Raw genomic sequence first — 20,379 nt, 5'->3', positions numbered from 1 at the left:
TAATTTTAGGTTTATTTGGCAGAAAATTGTACTATAACACCTAGAAATTGAAGTCCCTAATTATACTTGATAATAGATAATGTTCCTGATAAGTAGGGGCATGCATCATCAACCATTTGATTTGAGAAATTGTGTACACCTGGGCTGTGTCTGATCACTAGCTTGTGAAGATAGTATTATGGGAGAAAATAATGGCTGTAAAAATGTGGAGCGATTTCATAACGAATGTTTAATTAATTAATTAATTAATTAATAGAAGATAGAAGCAATAAAGTAGTGATGACAGATACAAAGAATGGAGAAAAAAGCACAGAACAGTGGGTAAAGTGAGGGGGGGGGGGGTGTGTATGAAAAGAGGTGTGGAAATGATATGGAAGAGAAGAGAGTTGCAAAATGTAGATTGAAGTAGTGGATAACTTCGTTCCCAAGTGGTGTAGGGAAGGCCAGAAGACATCCTCACATTCCATGTTTCAAGTGTGTTTGCGTATGTGTAATGTGTGCGCATATAATATGCGGCGTATGGCCATACAATATTTTTTTCTCAGATGCAATTCATGTTAACTCAAATTGAGTTTGAATGTCCGTATTCCTTTATTTACAAACATTACAAGTTTTAAAATTGAGCACTATATAGTAGTTTAAGTCGGCTATTCATTTTTATTATCCCATAAACAATTTGCTATGTATCAATGTTATCAAATATAAAGTAAGTATTGAAGTAAGAACTTTTAGCTTACCAATTGAATTCTATAGCAGAAGGAAATATGGGAGCGAATTTACAATACCGGACCCCTCCCCGATTTTTGTAATATTTTGCATACTCACTAATTGAGGCCTCCTAATCACGAATTTGAAGTTAACATTTGGGGGTCACGTGTAGAAATTGCAAAATAAGCGAAATTGAGTGGTCCGCGATCGGAACAGAAACCCTGGATTTCTCCACGAAAACAATGGTTATTTCAATATTTTACGGTTTAGAACGAATTTTTAACTGTTTGCCTAACCTAATCTAACCTAACTTTACCGTGAATGGTTTTTGGGACTATGCGTGAATGGTTTGTGGGGAACCGTAAAAAAAATGTCAGTTTCGTAGCCCTTGAGCGACAAATTTTAACTACACAATCGTGATCAAGTGTCCCAAATTATTGACTATGCGAAATATGAACGAATATGTTATTAATATGTACCCAACTAAAAGTTACCAAAAAAACTTAAGAAGGAAAGAACTTTGTTTCCTACCTTCAAAGTCGCCATCTTCCTCACACCACGCAGATTACTGAACAAACATGGTTTACATGCTTGTAAAGATCGCGGTAATTGAAAAGCTTATTTTACAACTTCTACACGTCAATTAACAATTTCAACACGTCACCCCACATGTTAACCTCAGATACTTCATCGGGACTACGTATTTCGTGAGTATAAGAACTAGGATAGAAATTACGGAAGGGTCCGGTATTGTAAATTCTTACCGAAATATGTTACCATTTGTTGATAATTACACAAATATACGTAGTTATAGACGTTGTGAGTCGTCTTCAAAAAGTAATAAAAGTACTGTGATTAATAACAGTAAACTCTTATAAAATGTCTTTCAGTATTTTAAGAAGACAACAAATGTGTTTTCAAAGATACGGTTGATTGCAAATGCATTCCGTCGCGACGAAATTTTCTAAAATAAATTGTTTGTTGCTTGCTACTCTGTTTAATTATAATCTAATATTTTGTCTTTTTCTCTTTTACGTACACATTTACATCTGTCATTCTCTCTCTCCCGCTCTCTTTCAAATTCTAAATTTTCGCAATTGTCCTCTCTTAGACAACATTTATTCAAATTGTCATGCGTAGTTCTTGTGAGAGCTAAGAATAATGCACAGGTACTACTGATTCTGTTTTTAAGTTATAATCCACTAACGGATACTGCCTTCCATAGTTTCGATCTTCATTTCTTTCGAAATCCAGATAATGAATTCAATCATCATACACGATCACCGGTTGGGAGAGAAAAAAACAATTTTGACCTTTGTTGGACATGATATGAACAGTTCTCGTACGCAATTCATGCTGGAGCTCTTATCAGAAAAGCGTTATGGACATGTCCATTCAGGCGATTGTGCATGATACTTTGCACGAAATGAGCTCAATACTGATTTGTCATGTAATTTGCAAATTGATAATTGGTCTCCCCTCCACAACGGTGTAAAACCATCTCCCCGTTTCGTTCGTGACAGCAGTGAATAGTCGACCAGTATTTTTTGTAATTTTATCAGCAATCTATCGATACCCTGTCCCGGACATCTCTGGAGCAAGGCCGCGCATAGCGGCAGAGAAGGGGAGGATATCGAATGGGCGGAGCAAAGCAGTACACGCTGCTGCATAGGCTGGTAACCGCAGTCGCATTCTCTCTCGACGCAATCCCATTCCCTCTGAAACGCACCCAGCGCGCACACACGCACCCACGTTGCAGTGGCAGTAAAAATCAGAAACGGGCCCCACTATCTGAAACGTTCCGGGTTCGACGTGGCAGACACCATAAATCTGAAACGAACCTGTTCAGTATTCAGATTTACCCATAATGTTAACTCTATTCTAGCCAGAGATATGAGGATCTTATGCACTCAGGGTTCGGGTATAAGTAATGAAAGTTCGCGTCAACTTAACAAGTTTATTACACTGGGGTTAAATGTAGATATCCACACTAAACAAAGTCACCATATCCTCTGATACGATCTCACTGCTCTTTGTCGTTCCTGAAATTCCAGGTTCGAAGCTCCTCTGCTGGCATCTTGGAGAGGGAGGACAGTGACCATTCAATTTTTTCTCTTTAGAGAAACCAGAGGGGGGGGGGCAAGGGACCTTATTTTTCTTTTAGGGCATTGGAATACAACTGTGTTGACGTTGGGGACAATAGGGCATCAATTTAGCGACTCAAGGAACATTTAAATCTGCCTTCCTATATGACCCTATGGTGGCCGCGGTGGCTCAGTCTGTAACGCGTCTGACTACCATGCTCTGCAAGCTATCTGAATAAATTTATATATGCTTTCAAAGTTGTAAAGTCCATTTTGAATCATCCTGTACTTTTCCAGCAAGGTCGTCATTGAATTTTTCATTGCACGTAAAATGTTACCTATGAAATTGAACATTACTCGTTGTGTATTTACAGAAACAGATATGTTCGTTATCTTCAGTTTCATTGTAAATCAAGAACAATGTTTGTCAGCAACCGGTATAGCAAATATTTGCAAATTCTATACATACAGTTTGTCCAATTACGTAAACAAGATTTTTCTGACATGAATAAATCATAACAATGACATTCTAGTTTTTGGACATTTAACCACTGTTTTTTTTAAAGAGATTTACCTACGTTTCAGAGGCTAAATCTGCCCCCGTCTTCAGGGTAGCGTGTAGTCATATAATTGGAGGATTATTCTTGGTGGCCTAGGCTCCACCGCGTCAGTCGGTCACAAGGACCTCTATATACAAAAAGTTGCCAGGTAGGATTATCAGTGGCGTAGGCTCCACTTTGTCAGATGACCACATCAAGGTCACGATCAAGGCTTCATGTGGCACCGTTAGGTTTCCACCTTGATCTCCGGGGACTGGACCGCTCCGGATTGCATGTCTCTTTAAAAAATAACAGTGGTTAAAAGTCCAAAAACTTGAATGAATAAATCATCACTGATTAGCTACAAAGAAGAACATAACAATGACGTTTTCAATGTACTGCTGACATGACTGCAACACCACCACCAAACTTGTAGAATGCAGAACTGAAACACCAACACGAAAAATTTTTGGAAATTAAAAAGGTATGGTATTCTCAGCACTTATGCTTTCTGTGAGCGTTTCGTGTACATGTTCCTGTTTGTCGCAGATTGTATACTGTTGCTTATTATTTATGAAGCTATGAGTGTACGGAGTGGATAGAAAGGCACAGTACAGAAAAATTTAAAACTGATCTAGAAAGGAAGAATAAGTTTCTTTTCTAGTGCTCTTTATTTGCAAAAATGTTAGCTTCTCATCTACTTCTGAGGCGATTTTCATAACCATATGTGATTCTGTCGTCTTAAGTTTAGTTTATTTCTCCACATGCATTATACAAAAGCTTCTCTTCAGATATGACATTACAAGATAGCACTGCAGCTTACATCTTGGATTTTGCCTTTCACACAATTTAGAACATTCACTTTCAGCCTTCATGAGGGAGTAATGAGCGCATCCAGGGCCCTACGTTCAAATCCTGGGCAAAGTATCTAAATTTCATTTTGTTCCTTAATCTATTTCATAAATTCACCAAGAGGGGTGCAATTTGTATTTGTTTTATTTTACGTTGCTCATATTGAAAGCAATTTTACGGACATTAAAACTTGACAATTACCCACATTATCTTTAATTTCAATACAACCATATAACACACACGTAACTCTTTCTCCTCGCCTTCCACACATAAATTGATCATCTATTTTATTAGTATTGTGGATCTTACGGATGGAGAAAACTCGACTTGACAAATACCAACTGGAAGTTTCTTGGTAGCCACATTCTTAAATTACTTCTCTAAATAATCACTTTTCGTATCAAGTTAAAAGCCCCGACATCATAGACCTATGACTTGGTAGCTAATGCTGTCACCTTGTCATCAAGGGGTCCTAGGTTAGATTGCTCGTGGAGACACATAGCACGATGATTCGGATTACACTTTAAACTGTACATTCAGCCCCGATTATCCTATATCAGTATAAAGTCGACTTAAACAGCCGATAGCCGTGGCGGAGTGGTTAACACACCGCGCTGCGACGCCAGCGGTCCCGGGTTTGATTCCAGACCTGTTCATGGGTTTTCTTTGAGAATGTCCTTCCCTCAATTTCATCATATTATCACCCATCCTGATCTTCGCGATTAGCCAAAAGTGGCCGAAAAGCAAAGTAAAATAAATCAAAACTTTTTGCCGCCTAAGCTTTCGAATTAGTTTGCTCAATTGCGAAATAATTGGTACTATGAATACTACTCCTACATACTATATTACTATAAAATACTGTTGTTCCTCACTCCTGATCTTTACATTTTCTATTGTTTGCCACGATAAGTAATCACGGGATCTCTTAGAAGGGGTTTGTTAGAAATGTGTCTCCCAATCTCGCCAACCATTGCACACCATTCTACCATTCTGCACCATCTGTGCAGACATCACAGCGTTTCTCCGTACCTCCACGGGCGTTCAGTGAATTGCATTTCTCGATAAGACTTGGGAGCTTTGAATAGTGTCTCTTCATGTTTCCAATACAAGTACGACCACCATGCTATCGCGGTACTGAATCGAACTTTCTTTTCTTTGGAAACATATCCGTACGACGTTGCTGTGTGGAAGAGGTAGGCGTCGGAATAAAGATCCAAGGAGATATCTGTATATGTACTCGTACACCAGTCTGATCCATATTTTGGGAACGTTACATTCTTTCAGTTACGTTGCATTAAATTACATGCACGTAATTGTGATGTATCTGCCTCGTTTGCCTATTGAGTATAAATTAAACAGTTAGGAGGCTGTTCTATGGCCAGAGACAGAAAATTAGTCTTGTTAACGTGAGTCGGGAAATGAGTTTCTATTTTTTTCGATTCAGGCATGGGGAAAATACAGTCAATAAGAAACATATGTGGAACCAATGAAAAAAGCTGAGGCCTATGGAAGTGTTGAATCAAAAAAAAAATGCAAAGGAAGTCGTGTGGAATGAAATAATCTAAGAAAGATCAGGAAACCAGGAATTACTCCACTGCAAACCCGTTCTTATTTTATCCTTTTGGTAATAACTAATATAACTTCTTTCCACGCGACTCCCTATGTATTTTGGTGCTCGTTAATTTATGTAACTCTAACAGTACCGTTGTCATATTCGCTTATCGTTGACTGTATTTCCAACCGTCGCAAGTAAAAAACATACACATTTCCGTACCCATGTAGACAATTTACTTTCTCGTCTCCGGCCCAACGTTTAGTCTGACCTTTTTGTTACATACTGTCAATATTCAGCCACTTCTTTCTATTGATTATTTTTTCCGGATCCGCGAGACTTATTTATCTCAAAGTTTATTATTAAATTTCGATTCCATGAGAAGCGTTTCGTGCCATTAGAAATAGTTTTTACATTTATATTTGAAGTGTGTCGGTCGTACTGCTTTCTTCTCAATAACTCGGACGAATTCCAGGAAAGAACCAGATAATGATATTTCTTCATTTTCTTTGTTTCCATAAATTATTTCCAATTGCCACACCACACACACACCTGAAACTGTCACGGCAGCTTTACATATAGTTTCATAAAATACACTCGTGGGAAAGATATATTACCAACCAGACATTTTTTTCTCGCGGTGAAAGAGCTTGTTTCTTGTCATGGCACAGAGAACTCATCGCCTAAGCTCGAGATCATGGTGCCACGGGTAAAACGAGAAATACATTGTTAAATATCCTTCTTGAGATTACCTGGCTTGGATGATTTTATCCATTGTCTTCACCTTTAATAAGTAGTCCCCTCGTTTTTTAAAGCACCGTGTAGTTATTCACAATTACCCAACCTTACATACTTACTCATCTGTGCTGCTACTGAGAGAAGTAGCATCAAAATGGTGTTAAACAACACTACCTACATTCTTCTTCCAGGCTCCACAATTGCCCGTCAGCCACTGGTGGTGCCTCTGATGAGAAGCTTCTTCCTACCCATGGAGTAGGGTGAGTGGAGTTATTTTCATAATCCATACTAACACGGCATCAGTATTTCGGGTTATCTATTTGGATCTGCATCGAGAAAGTTGGAATCTTCAGTGCTTCTTATAAACTTTTTAGCCTTTCGGGATACTGTTATGCACCACTAATATATTTTTTTTTTTGAGAATGTACTTAAGAAATGTATTTCTCGGGATCTAATTCAATCTGGTGCTTTTTTCTTCAAGCACAAGCACTTGTAAATTTTCACTTATTATTCTTGCTTTCACTGCTGTCATTGCACATCACCTTATTCATACTGATTTTACTAAGTTTCAATTTTCTTATTTCATGAATTTGTAATAACTAAATGCTCAATCCAATGTAACAAGCACCAGATAGTCACTTCTTACTTAACGATTCATAGCACTAGACTAGAATAGTCTGGATAGTGGCACAAAAGGCATTCCTTTTTTCTCGAGCTACTGAGGACCTGTAGTAATAGTTTCTTTTCCGTGCTGACTTCAGAAAAGAAGTCAGTAGTAGTTCTCAGCTTTACTTAGGTGTGCTTGTGAAGGGATCTAACCTCTGTTAATTTTGTGTTACCCGTTGCTCCCTTTTCTTATGGTGGTAAAATAGGAATAGAATTGTGTCGCATGTTCAAGAAGACGCTATTGTAAATTTGAGAGTAGTGGTAATTGTTGCGGTTGTCCCCTACTTCTGTGTTGGATATTTCAATATAATTTGTTATTAACTTACTAATTGGGTTTCGCTTTCTACTAGATAGTGAGATAGTTGTGGTTGTTTCGTTCACAAGATAGGAAGAAGACTAGTGAAACACACCTATGATTTCAGAGGAACTGGTCTGCTTCATCCTTCAACAAATCAAAAGGATGGAATCGTCTAGCATTTACGTACAATATTTTATGATTATCCGCCTGAGCAAATTTGATTTGTTTCAAAACTCTGGCTTGTCTCGCAAGAGAATATGTGAAGTGTTTCATTTTCTTTACAAAATTGACTTTTGTCACTCGCATTATAATGATGTTTAGAAGAGGCCTTTCTAAAAGTGAATGATATCAGATTGAGTAAGTATGGAAAAAACTCAATGTTGAACCAGACGCTTTATTTGTTATGTTCTTTAATGTTTCGTGTAGACGTTTCATGTAGTCTGAAATTAGTTCCATGTTTGTTGATGTCATGAAATATGCCTCATAAAGTGTTCCACGTACGCTTGTGTTTGGTGTCGGTCAGAGGCAATCATTGGGGGGACTAACATTTAAGAATTGTCAGTGTGAGGACTATTTGATTCAAACCGTAACAAATTGAAGCTATGTTTTAGTTTTTAATCGTAACAAAAAAAAAAAAAAAAAACAGCTTTCAGATCGGCAGATTGACATCAATGGATCACGTGGATAGATTGAGTAATGGGAACAGTGTACTTTCTAATAAGCTAATAGGAAAGTAATTCAGTCCTCCCCAATTTTATCCAACAGCAATAATGGAAATCAAGATAGAGGAAGTGACATCCTTGTCCTGGTATATTGACGGCGTCATTTGGGTTGAACCAAATACTAGCTCATTGCAACATAAATTATATTGATTGGAAATCGACAATCTCTACACCAGCGCTATTCTAAATTATTGAGTCGCGGATAACTACAGATACCTCCAACTATATACCTGCAAATTTAATAATGTGCAAGCGTCACTCATTGGCGTGACTAGTTTTTTTTTTTTTTTTTTTTTTTTTTTTTTTTTTTTTTTTTTTTTTTTTTGCAGCCAGCCCTAGAAGGATGCAAATTTATTTTGACATTGACCATAACCTATTACCCTGTACATAAATCTAACACTGTGTTTAGAGAGAGCATCTATCTTGTCTTCAGGTAAACTTTTTCACTCGATCCATCAGAGCCTTGGCGAACTTGTAATTACTACTGATCCAGTGTGATAACCACTACTCTACCGCACCCATCCAGAATAGGTAATGATAAAATAGTCAATGGATGATGTGTAGTTAAGATTGCATGCTAATAATGAAACGTTGTCAATACATTCAGCCAAATCAGTTCTATAGTTTGAAATATATTTCTGCATACTGTGTTCTTCTCATTTCTTTTAAAATGGGCCTCCCCCATGGCGCAGTGGTAGCGTCATTGCCTTGTAATCAAGGGGTCCCGGGTTCGATACCCGGTGGAGGCACAAGTGGTTCGGATCCCACTTTAAACTGTAGGTCCAGTCCCGATTAGCCTTACTGTGCATAAAGTGGACTTAAAACATCAACTCAACTCATTTCTTTTAAAGGGAAGCTGGACCAAAGGACACGCCAATGGAAGATGCTTGACCTCTTCGCGAACAGTGACTGAAAAGTTACAAATTGAAATGGTTTCATTCTTTTTAACTATTGATATTTTCCAGGTAGCTTTCAAATTTATAGTGTGATTGATAGTTGTAGTAAAGATACATCTTCCTGTGGCCGAGCGCGTTAAGTGGTCGACTTTCGATCTCGCCACCGGGGTTCTCTGGTTCAAATCCCGGAATGGGTGTTCTTTGTGAGTGTCTGTCTACTCATAAATTTCATCTAGTCATCTTCATTGTTGTGATTAGCCAAAAGTGACAGAAAAGCGACGCTAAATAACAAAACTACAATCTACAAGATATCTGCTCTCTCAATTTCTGCAGATTATTTTTAAATTTGTATTCTGAAATCGTCCAAGTGGCGTTTGATTACTTTCAGAATATCAACAATATTACTCACTTTACTCGTACCCGTAATCTTGGAAATCACGTACCATCGTTCGAATACCACTGATTTAAATCACATTACCCTTTTCATAACTGTAAAAGCTCTAGATTCATGGACCACCGAAATGCATCTAGTTTTGTAAACTAGAATCGAGTCGTATAGCTAAAGCGGTCAACCTAATCCTTTATCGGGCCAAGAAATTCATATCAAGCCATCTCTGGAACTACAACAACCAGATAACTATATTTCATGTGAAAAGTCTCTAAAGATTGCATTCTACTGCACGAGTGTCCCAAGGTGTGTTAGTTCGAATCGATATCGAAAACCTACAGATATCGCAAAAATCGTACAAGTCAGAGAGATGGATGAAACTAATATTAGAGGTGTTGATGTGTGAAACCTAGGACAACCTCAAGCGTTATAAATTTATGCTGACGCGTCTGATTTTGAGACAAGTTTACTTCTTCTGAAGGCAGTGGAGTAAATGGAGGACAGGTACGTTAAAAGCAACCGTTGGTAAGTGTTGCACTTGTGCAATCTCTGTTTAATCTGTTTAAATTAATTTATTTAAATGATATGTTAGAATGGAATTGGGGATGCATGACTTTTAACGGTGATTATATCAAATTGCTTAATCTGCAATTGGAAAGCAATTCTTACAATCATTGCGAAGGAACTTTGATACAAAGTCAGTCTTGCCTTATATTAGTTGCTATTTATAATCTACAGAAACTCACGAAGTCCTGGGAGACGTTTTTTAGTGATGCATAGTTGATGTGTCTATTCACATCCCCGCTTTTTAACTGGGTTTCAGGAACAAGATCTACACCAACAATTTACTCTCTCAAGGGATGGAACCGCTCTCCTACCAAGGCAAGGGTACTAACCTTTAAACTACGAAGACACCCACACCCAACGCATCATATGAGTAATTAAAGTAAAAATCACAAATGATGTAAATTGTGGCAATTATATACAAACAGTGCATATTATAGTGAAATAGAAATGGAGGGTAATACAGGGTGGCGACAGACCTGGAAAACCGGGAAAAGTCAGGGAATTTGAGGTGTCAAAAAAAGTCAGGGAAATGTCAGGGAATTTCGTCTTCATTGACTTTTTTTTTTATTTATTTATTTAAAGATATCGTTATGGAACTCTGCACGGGAACAGGAAATGTCGTTCGTAAGTTTCGGCCTCAACTTTTAGGCCCCTTTTATGCACAACACAACCATGGCGCCAGAAACCAGTGATGGCAGGTGGAGAGAGAGAGAGAGAGAGAGAGAGAGAGAGAGAGAGAGAGAGAGAGAGAAAGAGAAAGAGAAATTTCTCTCGCACGGGCTTCTCGGCGGGAATCTTAAATTCGAACACTCTTTGGAGAAAAATTGTTATTACTCTGGCACTATGGGAGCAATCTACTTCTGATAACTTTTGTTTTGCAGCTAAAACATCAGCGCATGCAACCGTATGCAACTTAGAATGCCGAACCGAGGAAGGGGGTTTGGGGGGCGCGACCTCCGAATTTCAATGAAAAAAAAACAAATCTGGAGTTTGCCCCCCTCTACTCCCACTATTTTGGAGAGAAGGCGCGAACTTTATTATACCTTTCAAAGAATGGACATTTCTCAAGAGAATGAAACATGTTTAATGTTCTTGGGTGCCATACAAGTTGAATAATAAGCCAAAATGTGATTATTTTTTTTTTACGAAAAATAAGTAATTTGCAATTTTGGAGGAAAATTGTTATAACTCGGGCATTATGCGAGCAATCTACTTCGGATAAGTTTTGTTTTTCAGCTAGAACATCAGAGCATTCAACCGTGTACAATTCAGAACATCGGACCGAGGAAGGAAGTTTGGGGGGCGCGACCTCCGAATTTCAATGGAAAAAAAACAAAAATGTGGAGTTTGCCCCCCTCTTCTCCCACTATTTTGTGGAGAAGGCGCGAACTTTAGTATTTTATTCATAGATTGGACATTTCTCAAGAGAATGAAACATGTTTCATGTTCTTGGGTGCCATACAAGTTGAGTAATAAGCCAAAATGTGATATTTGTTTACGAAAAATAGGTAATTTCCATTTTTGGAGGAAAATTGTTATAACTCGGGCACTATGGGAGCAATCTACTTCGGATAAGTTTTGTTTTTCAGCTTATACATCAGAGCATGCAACCGTGTACAATTCAGAACGCCGAACCGAGAAAGGGGGTTTGGGGGCACGACCTCCGAATTCCAATGGAAAAAAACACAAAAACCGGGGGAGTAAAGGTTAAGCCTCTAAATATTACGTGAAAATTTCATTGAATTCTCATTTTTTCTTGTCCATATGGGAGTAGTAAGGGGACTTGTCAACAGTTGGAGGGGATAAGAGTGGGTGGCGCCGTCCGATAGTTGTCAGACGTCGTAGTAAAGCATTTTGTTGGGCAAACTGAATGAACATGGAAACAAATAGCTTCCATTCATACATACGATTTTTGTCGAATATCGCCACCCGACAAAGTATCTCACTACAATATTCGACAGAAATTGCATGGACTGCAACATCCAACAAAAATCGCATACATAAACAAGAAGAGCTTTAGACTGCAAATATGCTGCTGGAATTTTATTACTCTTCTGGCTCACTTCACCTTATTTAATGTAGCAGTGCTTACGAAGGTTTTCTTTCATCATCCTGACGTATTACTGGTTTCGCACAAGTTATCATACGTTTACAATGACATTACACTATTCTTAGATATCAAGAAGAATCCAACCAAACGGAATATATATTGAATACTATCACGAAAAGTGGATCATAAATCTGCATTGGTGAACGTTATAAAAATTGGCAAGTGCTTTCTCCCAACCTCGAATTTACTGCAACACTATTATTGCAATGAAATTAACGCCACTCTCTGTCCTTTCTGTTTAAACTCGTGAGAGATGGTCATTAATCTCTCATTGAGTAAGGTTAATGTCCAATATTATGAAAAAAAAACTAATAATAAATACGTAAATATTTTAATTTACTCGAATCATTCAATCACTTTCTTCAAGAATTGACTTTTCTCTGTCAGCCCTGCTACATTTTCACTTTCCATCTACTGATTTATACGAGGGGTGGCCAGAAAGTAATTTCCGATTAGTAGGGACATTGATTTTTCGCAAACGCCAAAACCGTGCAAAATGGTAATTGCTGCGAAGTTATGTTTAGGAATGGGCAGTGATGTCTGGACACATTTTTTGCCCGTTTGAAATATCGAAATAATGCGAATTGTTGACGTTTTTAGCGATTTCTTTAAAGAAATGTCCTAAAACAACGAAAAATTTCATGAAATCCAACATTCTTGTCTTTTCTAGGACATGTTTGTGTACATAGAACTTGCAAGTTTTCCAACATTTTACTCAAGAGTAAACTATAGAGTTATACGTGCATGGAATAATTCCGACAGCCACAATAAATCATGTATTTCCTACAATTTTTTCAACTTCTATCAAAACCATTTGCATCACAGAGCAAAGTAGCAGGGTTCTAACAGGAGATCGAGTGCGTATCTACCGTCACACGGGAGCCACATCTTCGTATTTGTCGCACGTCGACTGAGTAATAATGGAGCTCAGTCGTTAGGGCGTCTGACTACTATGCCAGAGACCCGGGGTCGATCCCCTGCGGGGGAGAACCGGGATGTTTTCCACCTATTGAAACTGCTCCGGCACCCACCCTGCATCATATGAAGCTGGTACCTTGAGGAAACTTTGAGGGATAAAGTTAGTCAGGAGCGTGGTGCTGATCACATTACCCCCACCTTCAGCCGTGATCAAGAAAGTGTGGGGCTTTAACTCCACACCTCTATACACCTTCATGGAAAAGTGCAGGGGAGCACTTTACTTTTACTTCCTCAAAAATCTGTTCCAACATATCAAACTGTCACGAAAATACGTAGACCATGTGATCTACAATTTAAAATAATAGTTTAAAAGCACAATGGAGTATTAAGTTTCGCTATATTTGGCAGATAAATGTTCTAAAACAAAAACGCGAATTTTGGGAAATGTAACACTAACAAGTCAAAAAAGAAAATGCCAATTTTTGGTGCCATAATATATCGGTATCTGTCACGTGAGATTGATTGATTTTAATTTTTTGGGTGCGTCGCCACTTATGGTCATTATGCACCCTTCAATATATATGGGGAAAATTCCATTATCTAAAATCCTTACCTTAAAATTAAAAAAAGGGGTGTGGAAAATAACTTTCCCAAAATAACTTTCAAGATATCAAACTCTCACTAAGAGGCGTAAGCCATGTGACGTACAATTTGAAACAGTAGTTTAAGAACACCATGAAGGTATAATTTCAGATATTTGCCAGAAAATGCGCTAAAATGAAAATGTGAATTTTGAGAAAAATAACACCGTATAGTAAAGAATAAAAAATAAGAAAATACACCAATTTGAAAAAAAAAAAAATAACAAAATATCAAGGTCCCTACCGATTAGGCAAAAATAAAACAAGAATATCAGTTGTAATTTATTGCATTAGTAATAGTGAGTCCTAACCTAATTTTCGGCATAATCACCACCGTTGTTCTGGCATTTGTCGTAACAAGGCACTAAATTTTGTATGCCCATGTTATATGTGTCTGACAGACTGGAACTATCTGTACCGCAGTGTAGCTGTTAAATCCTTGCCCTGCCAGAAACCTCTTCACTTAAACAAAGAGATGAAAGTCGGTACATTCAAGGCCATGGCTGTACAGGGAGTGGTCCAAGATCTCTCACCTGAAGTGATGCAAAGGGCCCGTGGGTACTCAGCTGTATGGGGTTGTGCACATTCGATTGGCCTTCCGTGAATTGTCTGCACCATTGTCTGACCATACTATCACTCACGACGTCCGGTCTGCACACCTCACACGATTGCTGGTGCAATCTTTAACCTAGAACTGTCCTAAAACGGCTGCGTTGCAACTGTACCGGATTACAACTACATGCCACTTCTTCCTGCCTGCATGTGTGTGTGTGTGTGTGTCGCTCTCCGACCACTAGTGCTGCGTATAGGCACCATTGGAGCTTTTTTTCAGGATGCCCCTCGTATATGAACTTTCAGAAGCTTTTATTATTAGAGTGTTTCTGTTTTAATGTGTGGTTAGCTAAATCAGGTACCTATAGAATGCAATTATATAAATTCCTTGCGTTAATTTCTAATACCTACATACCCTTGTCGTCAGCATTAATGGTATAACTGCATGTTGTCAGTTTCACAGTACTTCACTTGGATATACTGTACTGAAGCAGAAATCCCATTGATAATGTAAGGAACTAAGACACTTTATTTTGTTCGATTCATTTGTTTCACGTATATGCAAGAGTTAAGTTGTTTGCTTTACAGAGAAGAGAGCTTTATGCATTAAAAAATAAGTCCGCACTCAAGGGTCTTGCAAGCAGAGGGTTCCAAACCTCAGTGGAAATATCAACATATAATATCGAGACTGTATAAGGAGACTGATAAATTACAAATTGTACAGGGTGTCTATAAAGTCACTTAACATTTCTGCATGAACAGGATTTATGGTGCAAAATACAATATGTACTGAAACATATATCACAGTAGGACACAAAATCAATATAACTCAGTGTGACCACCCCTCAAGTCTAGGCACATATGCCAACAATCCACCACAGCCCGAAACACCTTCTCCAACATAGCTGGTGTAATCTGAGCAACTGGGGCCGTAATGCATTGTTTCAACTGGGCTATGCTGTGAATCCTCGCCCCCGTACACCTTAGACTTGATAAACCCTCAAATGTAAAAGTCTAATGGGGTCAGATCGAAGGGTGCAACTCCGCGTTGCGAGACACGACCAATTCATCTACCGGTGAAAACGTCATTTAGGTGATCACAAACGATGATGGCAAGATGGGGTGGTGCCCCATCCTGTTGGCGCATAGTAAGAAGCTTGGTGTGCCCCAATCCACCGTGCTATGAGCCACAGTTGGTAGATGCTGGGATTATGGATACTGAGTCGCGTGGTCGATGCGGTGGGGCTACGTGTGATCGCGTCCTGTACATTTTCCACAATTTGTGGTGTTATGGCTGGCCTACCAGGACGTTCTTCATCCTCAACACTACCTATTCACTTGAATTTGTTGACCAGGTTGGTGGGGCCTGGTTTTCTGAATTTCCGAGTGAAGTCCGTCCGCACCTGTTCATACGTCATTCCAAACAACGGCTATTCTCTCTTCTATAGAGTACATTTTATCAGATCACTTGGAAAAAAGAAAAGATTTGTCATTAGTTCATTGAAATGTTAAGTGACTTTACAGACACCCTGTATTTCTTAGTCAATCCCTCTTCACTCTTATCTCATTCAGTCGTAACTTTAAAAATAATCAAGTATTTTATTTTAAACTTACTGCGTATGACAGAATTCCGTAATCCTTCCCTAGCTTGTGAATTGTAATAATTTTCCAAATTCACTATTTTGCAGTTTGAATTAATAGAATAGAGAATAGAGAATAGAGAAATTAAGTCAATTTCATAGAAGATAATATTGGTACTTAACACAACCATACGTGGATCTGTATGAGTTTATTATTTCCATTTGCAAAAACATCGATTTAGTTTCGTTTGTAATTGTCAGGGAAAAATGTAAATTTTGTCCTGGAAAACCTGGAAAAGTCAGGGAATTTCATTTCTGCTTGTTTGTAGCCACCCTGTAATACCTTACCCGCGTAAACCCAGTCTTGTTAAATTTATTTTCAGTCTTTAAATTAATTTAAATCCATTAATGAGAGTTGACAGCCTAAGTATAGCGAAATCTTAAGTAAGAAATTAAACTTGTTTTACACTGGAAGTTAAAAATTAACATCACAATTGGATCCAATGTACAATGTTAAACAAATGTTCATCGGTTACAAATTTTTATTTGATTCACCTAATTGACATTATCACTTAAACCTAGAAAAGAGTGAATCTATTTCTTACCATGTTATGAGAAAGGAAAGAAGAAAACTAGGTGTTATTTAAAAAAATAAACTAAGACTTATAATACAATTTTTCTCTATGCAATTTTTCTTAAGTTTCATTCGAGGAAGACACCAGAAACGAACGATATTTTGGAGGTTCTTTTTTACCAAGACATTGTGTAATATGAGAGCGGAATAGTGTATGCTTTAGTACCTTTTTCTACAAGTTCAGAAACGAACGATATTTTGAAGGTTCTATTTTACCAATACATTGTGTAATATGAGAGCGGAATAGTGTATGCTTCAGTACATTTTTGTACAAGTTCCTACCATGTCAGAGAAATCAAATTTGGCAGTAGTTATAGTAGAACCACGCTTAAAATTATCACGAAAGTAATTTTTGAACTGGGTCTGTTCCTATAGTAAACATGATTGTGGTTCTCTATATTACTATGTCATGTCCATTTAGGCATCTATTCTCCAGTTGTATTCACTGCCATCATCAGTTAGATACAAAAGCTGTATAGTTTTCAGGATGTTTGTCTAATTGAATTCCATAGTTAAGATAAGTCAGTACAACTACAAACCCTCACTAAACAATCAATTCCTTTACTGATAGTAAATATAATATTATAAATTCTTAAAATATTTCACATCGTAGATCGTAAGTGCACTTACCTGCAGGCCAAACGTACAAGCACAATACAAGTAGTATTTCAACGTGCCCAGAAAGGCCATTTTTGTGCAATCTGTGCAAAAGGTTTTAACCCTTCAGCAAAATAAAATAAACTCGCAAATAGTTCCCCCATTATTTTTTTTTTTACTTTGTGAGAAGCTTCACCCTTAAAATGTATTTCTTCCTGATTTCTTTTAGTGTAATTTGTATTGTATGACGCTAATGGGGTAATTTTTCTTTCGATAAACTACACTTAATTTTTTTTCCGTCGACAGAATACAAGAGGCCAAAACCATCTCTATCTCAGCTGTAATGTCAATTATAATATCAACGCGATAATTACGCCAGGATCTATAGTCAAATCTGCACATATTTCTGCAGGTCATTTGTTCCACCGCTCAGTGCTGTAATTAGAGGTTTATTTTTTTTGTGCTATATTATAATGTGGATTGCAGTTTACATCGGACAGAGCTCGTCACATGTGTAGGAATAGTGTTACTTTGGGCAGCTTGTAAAGGGCCATATTTTAAAGGAATGTAATCTCAGCTGGAAACATTGAACGTCTAGAAGTTTTTCCTCCTCACTACAATATACGTATTTGCGCTACAATTTCCTACTCTATTACGTTGTAAGTTTTATATAACGCATAACTGTACTGCAATTTCTTATTTTGTTTTGTTTGATTTGATTACCAAATTCAGCTTGACAAGGCAAGCCGCATTTAATTTTACTGTGGGCTGATTTTCTTGTACTGTAGATTCAGGGCAAATGTGAAAACATCCTCAGTGCGTTAGTATACAACTAAACTGTTCTAAACATTTTAAAAGGAACTGAGGTACAGTTACTCATTTTAGAAAGAAAAGTAGCTGTAAGTTACTTTTTACCAGAAATTTTCTTGCGAACAAATTATACACAATCAATGATCATTGTAAGGAAATAAATATGTGAAGACTATGAAGCGTGTTTTACTTATGTTTCTGATACATGGTATAAGTCTTCATATTTTTATAGCATTATCACAAGTAGAAATGATGGAACAAAGAATCAGCTTTGTTTGAATAATTTTAATTTGAAAAATCGTTCGTGTGCCGGGCGCTGTATTTCCATTTGCACCCGTTTCTTTTCTCCCAATCCAAGCTAAACAAGATGCAATGACTTCTTTCTAGCTCGACTTCCACGTTCCAAATGAATGCAGCAATCCACTCAAAACACTGAAGTCTTCTCGCGCAATTAGAAATGGCGAATTCCCATAAATCGTGGATGTTCTAAATTTAGCATGCAACAAAGTCTGACTTCCTTACCTTAGGCGATTCCACGAAAATCATTTTACTTTAGCACCCAGAGAAGACACATAGTTGCACAGAGAGATAGTTACCAAATTTAGCTCTTCTCCCACGTTACAAATTCTCAAGTTAATAATTTAAGTGTCGCAGTAACTGTAAGAGTAACTGGTGATAACGTTACTTCTATTGCAAAAAGTAACTCTGTTACAGCTACTTACTTTTGAAAGTAGCTAGTTACCGTTACAATTCCAGAAAAAGAAGTAACTGTTACTTGTAACTGTGTTGTTAGTGTCTAGTTACTTCCAAACACTGACATCCGTTTATCCCTTGCTGAAGCAATGCTAACCTAATGTAACACGAGAGGCTGAAGCTAGGACTTTCTTGTAACGCCCGTCTAATTGAATCTACGACCTTCCGAAGACAATGACCCCATATGTCAGATGGGATAACGATTCGCTTTCTCCTGTTGCGCACTCAGATGTACCCTTTGCCCCCAGTTGCAGCATGTAATTTATTTTCTATTTTAAAATTAACGTAGCTCATACGCCTCAAGGAGATTGTCACCTAACGTTAGTTTTTTTTCTTTTTCCAGAAGCATACACGACAAACACAACATTAGCAATTACCGTCCAATCTCCTTTCTGCCAATATTCTCCAAAGTATTCGAATCACTCATTTTCGATCACCTCAGATGGAATCTAAGAACTGTAATAGCTCCTCAGCAGCATGGTTTCGTGCAGGGCAGATCCACAACCACGAACTTAGCAGTGATAACACAAAGCATAGCGGACTGTATAAACAACAAAGGACAGTTGGACGTAATCTACACAGACCTCAGCAAAGCATTCGACAGAATAAACCATTCCATCCTTCTCCAGAAACTACTTAGTGTTGGAATCTCTGGTAACTTGCACAAATTACTAGCAAGCTATCTTTCTGATCGCACACAAGCAGTTGTACTAAACGGGTTTGCCTCGGCCGAGAGAAGAGTTTCGTCGGGAGTCCTCCAGGGATCCAATTTAGGTCCATACCTTTTCCTTCTGTTCGTCAACGATATTTTGAGACACCTGCAAAAAGTCAATATTCTAATGTACGCAGACGATATGAAACTAGACTACCCAATCATCTCATTGAATGACTGTAACACGCTGCAGGAAGGCCTAAACTCCTTCGCAAACTGGTGTAAGCAGACGGGAATGATTATACATGTGAATAAGTGCAACGTAATGTCATTCACCAAACAAAAAAACAACCATCATACACGAGTATAAAATTGGCAGATCGACGGTGAGGCGTACGAGAGTTGTCGTTGACCTCGGTGTCACTTCACATCTGACCTGTCGTTCAACACCCATTATCAAGCCTTGGTGAAAAGGTGCATAAAGCTAGTTGGTTTCATAGAAGAAATTTTCTGTTGTTTTTTTCTGTGCTTCGTTTGTAAAAATATACGTCACACTCGTTCGTCCCGTACTGGAATACTGCAGTCCCATATGGAATCCACAGTACAAAACATGGCAAGAGCGTCCAAAGGCTGTTTGTGAAATGGCTGTGCTTCAAGGTGAACATTGAATATCACAAAAAAGAATTATACATCTTTATGGAAGCATTTCGGTCTGGAAACTTTGTTCAACAGAAGAGTCGTCAGTGATGTTATTATTATTTTTTTTTTTTACAGAAACTGATTAATCACGGCTGTGAATGTTCTGCACTGTTAGAAAGTATAAACTTTAATGTACGCCGACACAGTGCAAGAAACCGAAAATTATTCTACACGGAGAGGTCAAGGGTCAACACGCATAAGTTTTCACCTGCAGTGCGCATGCAGGACACGGTGAATGAATTATTAAAAACTGTAGACTTCGATATGTTCAGACTAACGTAGTGTGCTGGAAAAAAAAAGATGATCACAACAATAAGTTCATAAATTGATGTAAATATTGTGTAGATAGACGCTCATACTTTCATGTATTATTTTTCTTCTCTCTCTCTTCTCTCTTGTTATTTATTCACAGTGTATTATGTT

The 20,379-nt window shown here is 37.9% G+C and overlaps 1 protein-coding gene across 4 annotated transcripts in view; it reads left to right on the top strand.

Moving 5' to 3' along the window:
- Positions 1-20,379, top strand: part of CaMKI (Calcium/calmodulin-dependent protein kinase I) — a 687,397-nt gene that overhangs the window by 294,884 nt on the left and 372,134 nt on the right. For 2 of the 4 annotated variants that reach the window (XM_083117580.1, XM_083117579.1), the window contains exon 3: positions 6,665-6,733. The exons of the other annotated variants lie outside the window; for them this stretch is intronic. In XM_083117580.1, the coding sequence (XP_082973706.1) occupies positions 6,665-6,733 (69 nt within the window). The remainder of the gene's footprint in view (positions 1-6,664; positions 6,734-20,379) is intronic. 4 annotated transcript variants of the gene reach the window in all.

The sequence above is a fragment of the Lepisma saccharinum genome, chromosome 2 (assembly GCF_977018435.1).
Source record: "Lepisma saccharinum chromosome 2, izLepSacc3.1, whole genome shotgun sequence".
Lineage (NCBI taxonomy): Eukaryota > Metazoa > Arthropoda > Insecta > Zygentoma > Lepismatidae > Lepisma > Lepisma saccharinum.
This window is presented reverse-complemented; position numbering and strand designations above follow the sequence as displayed.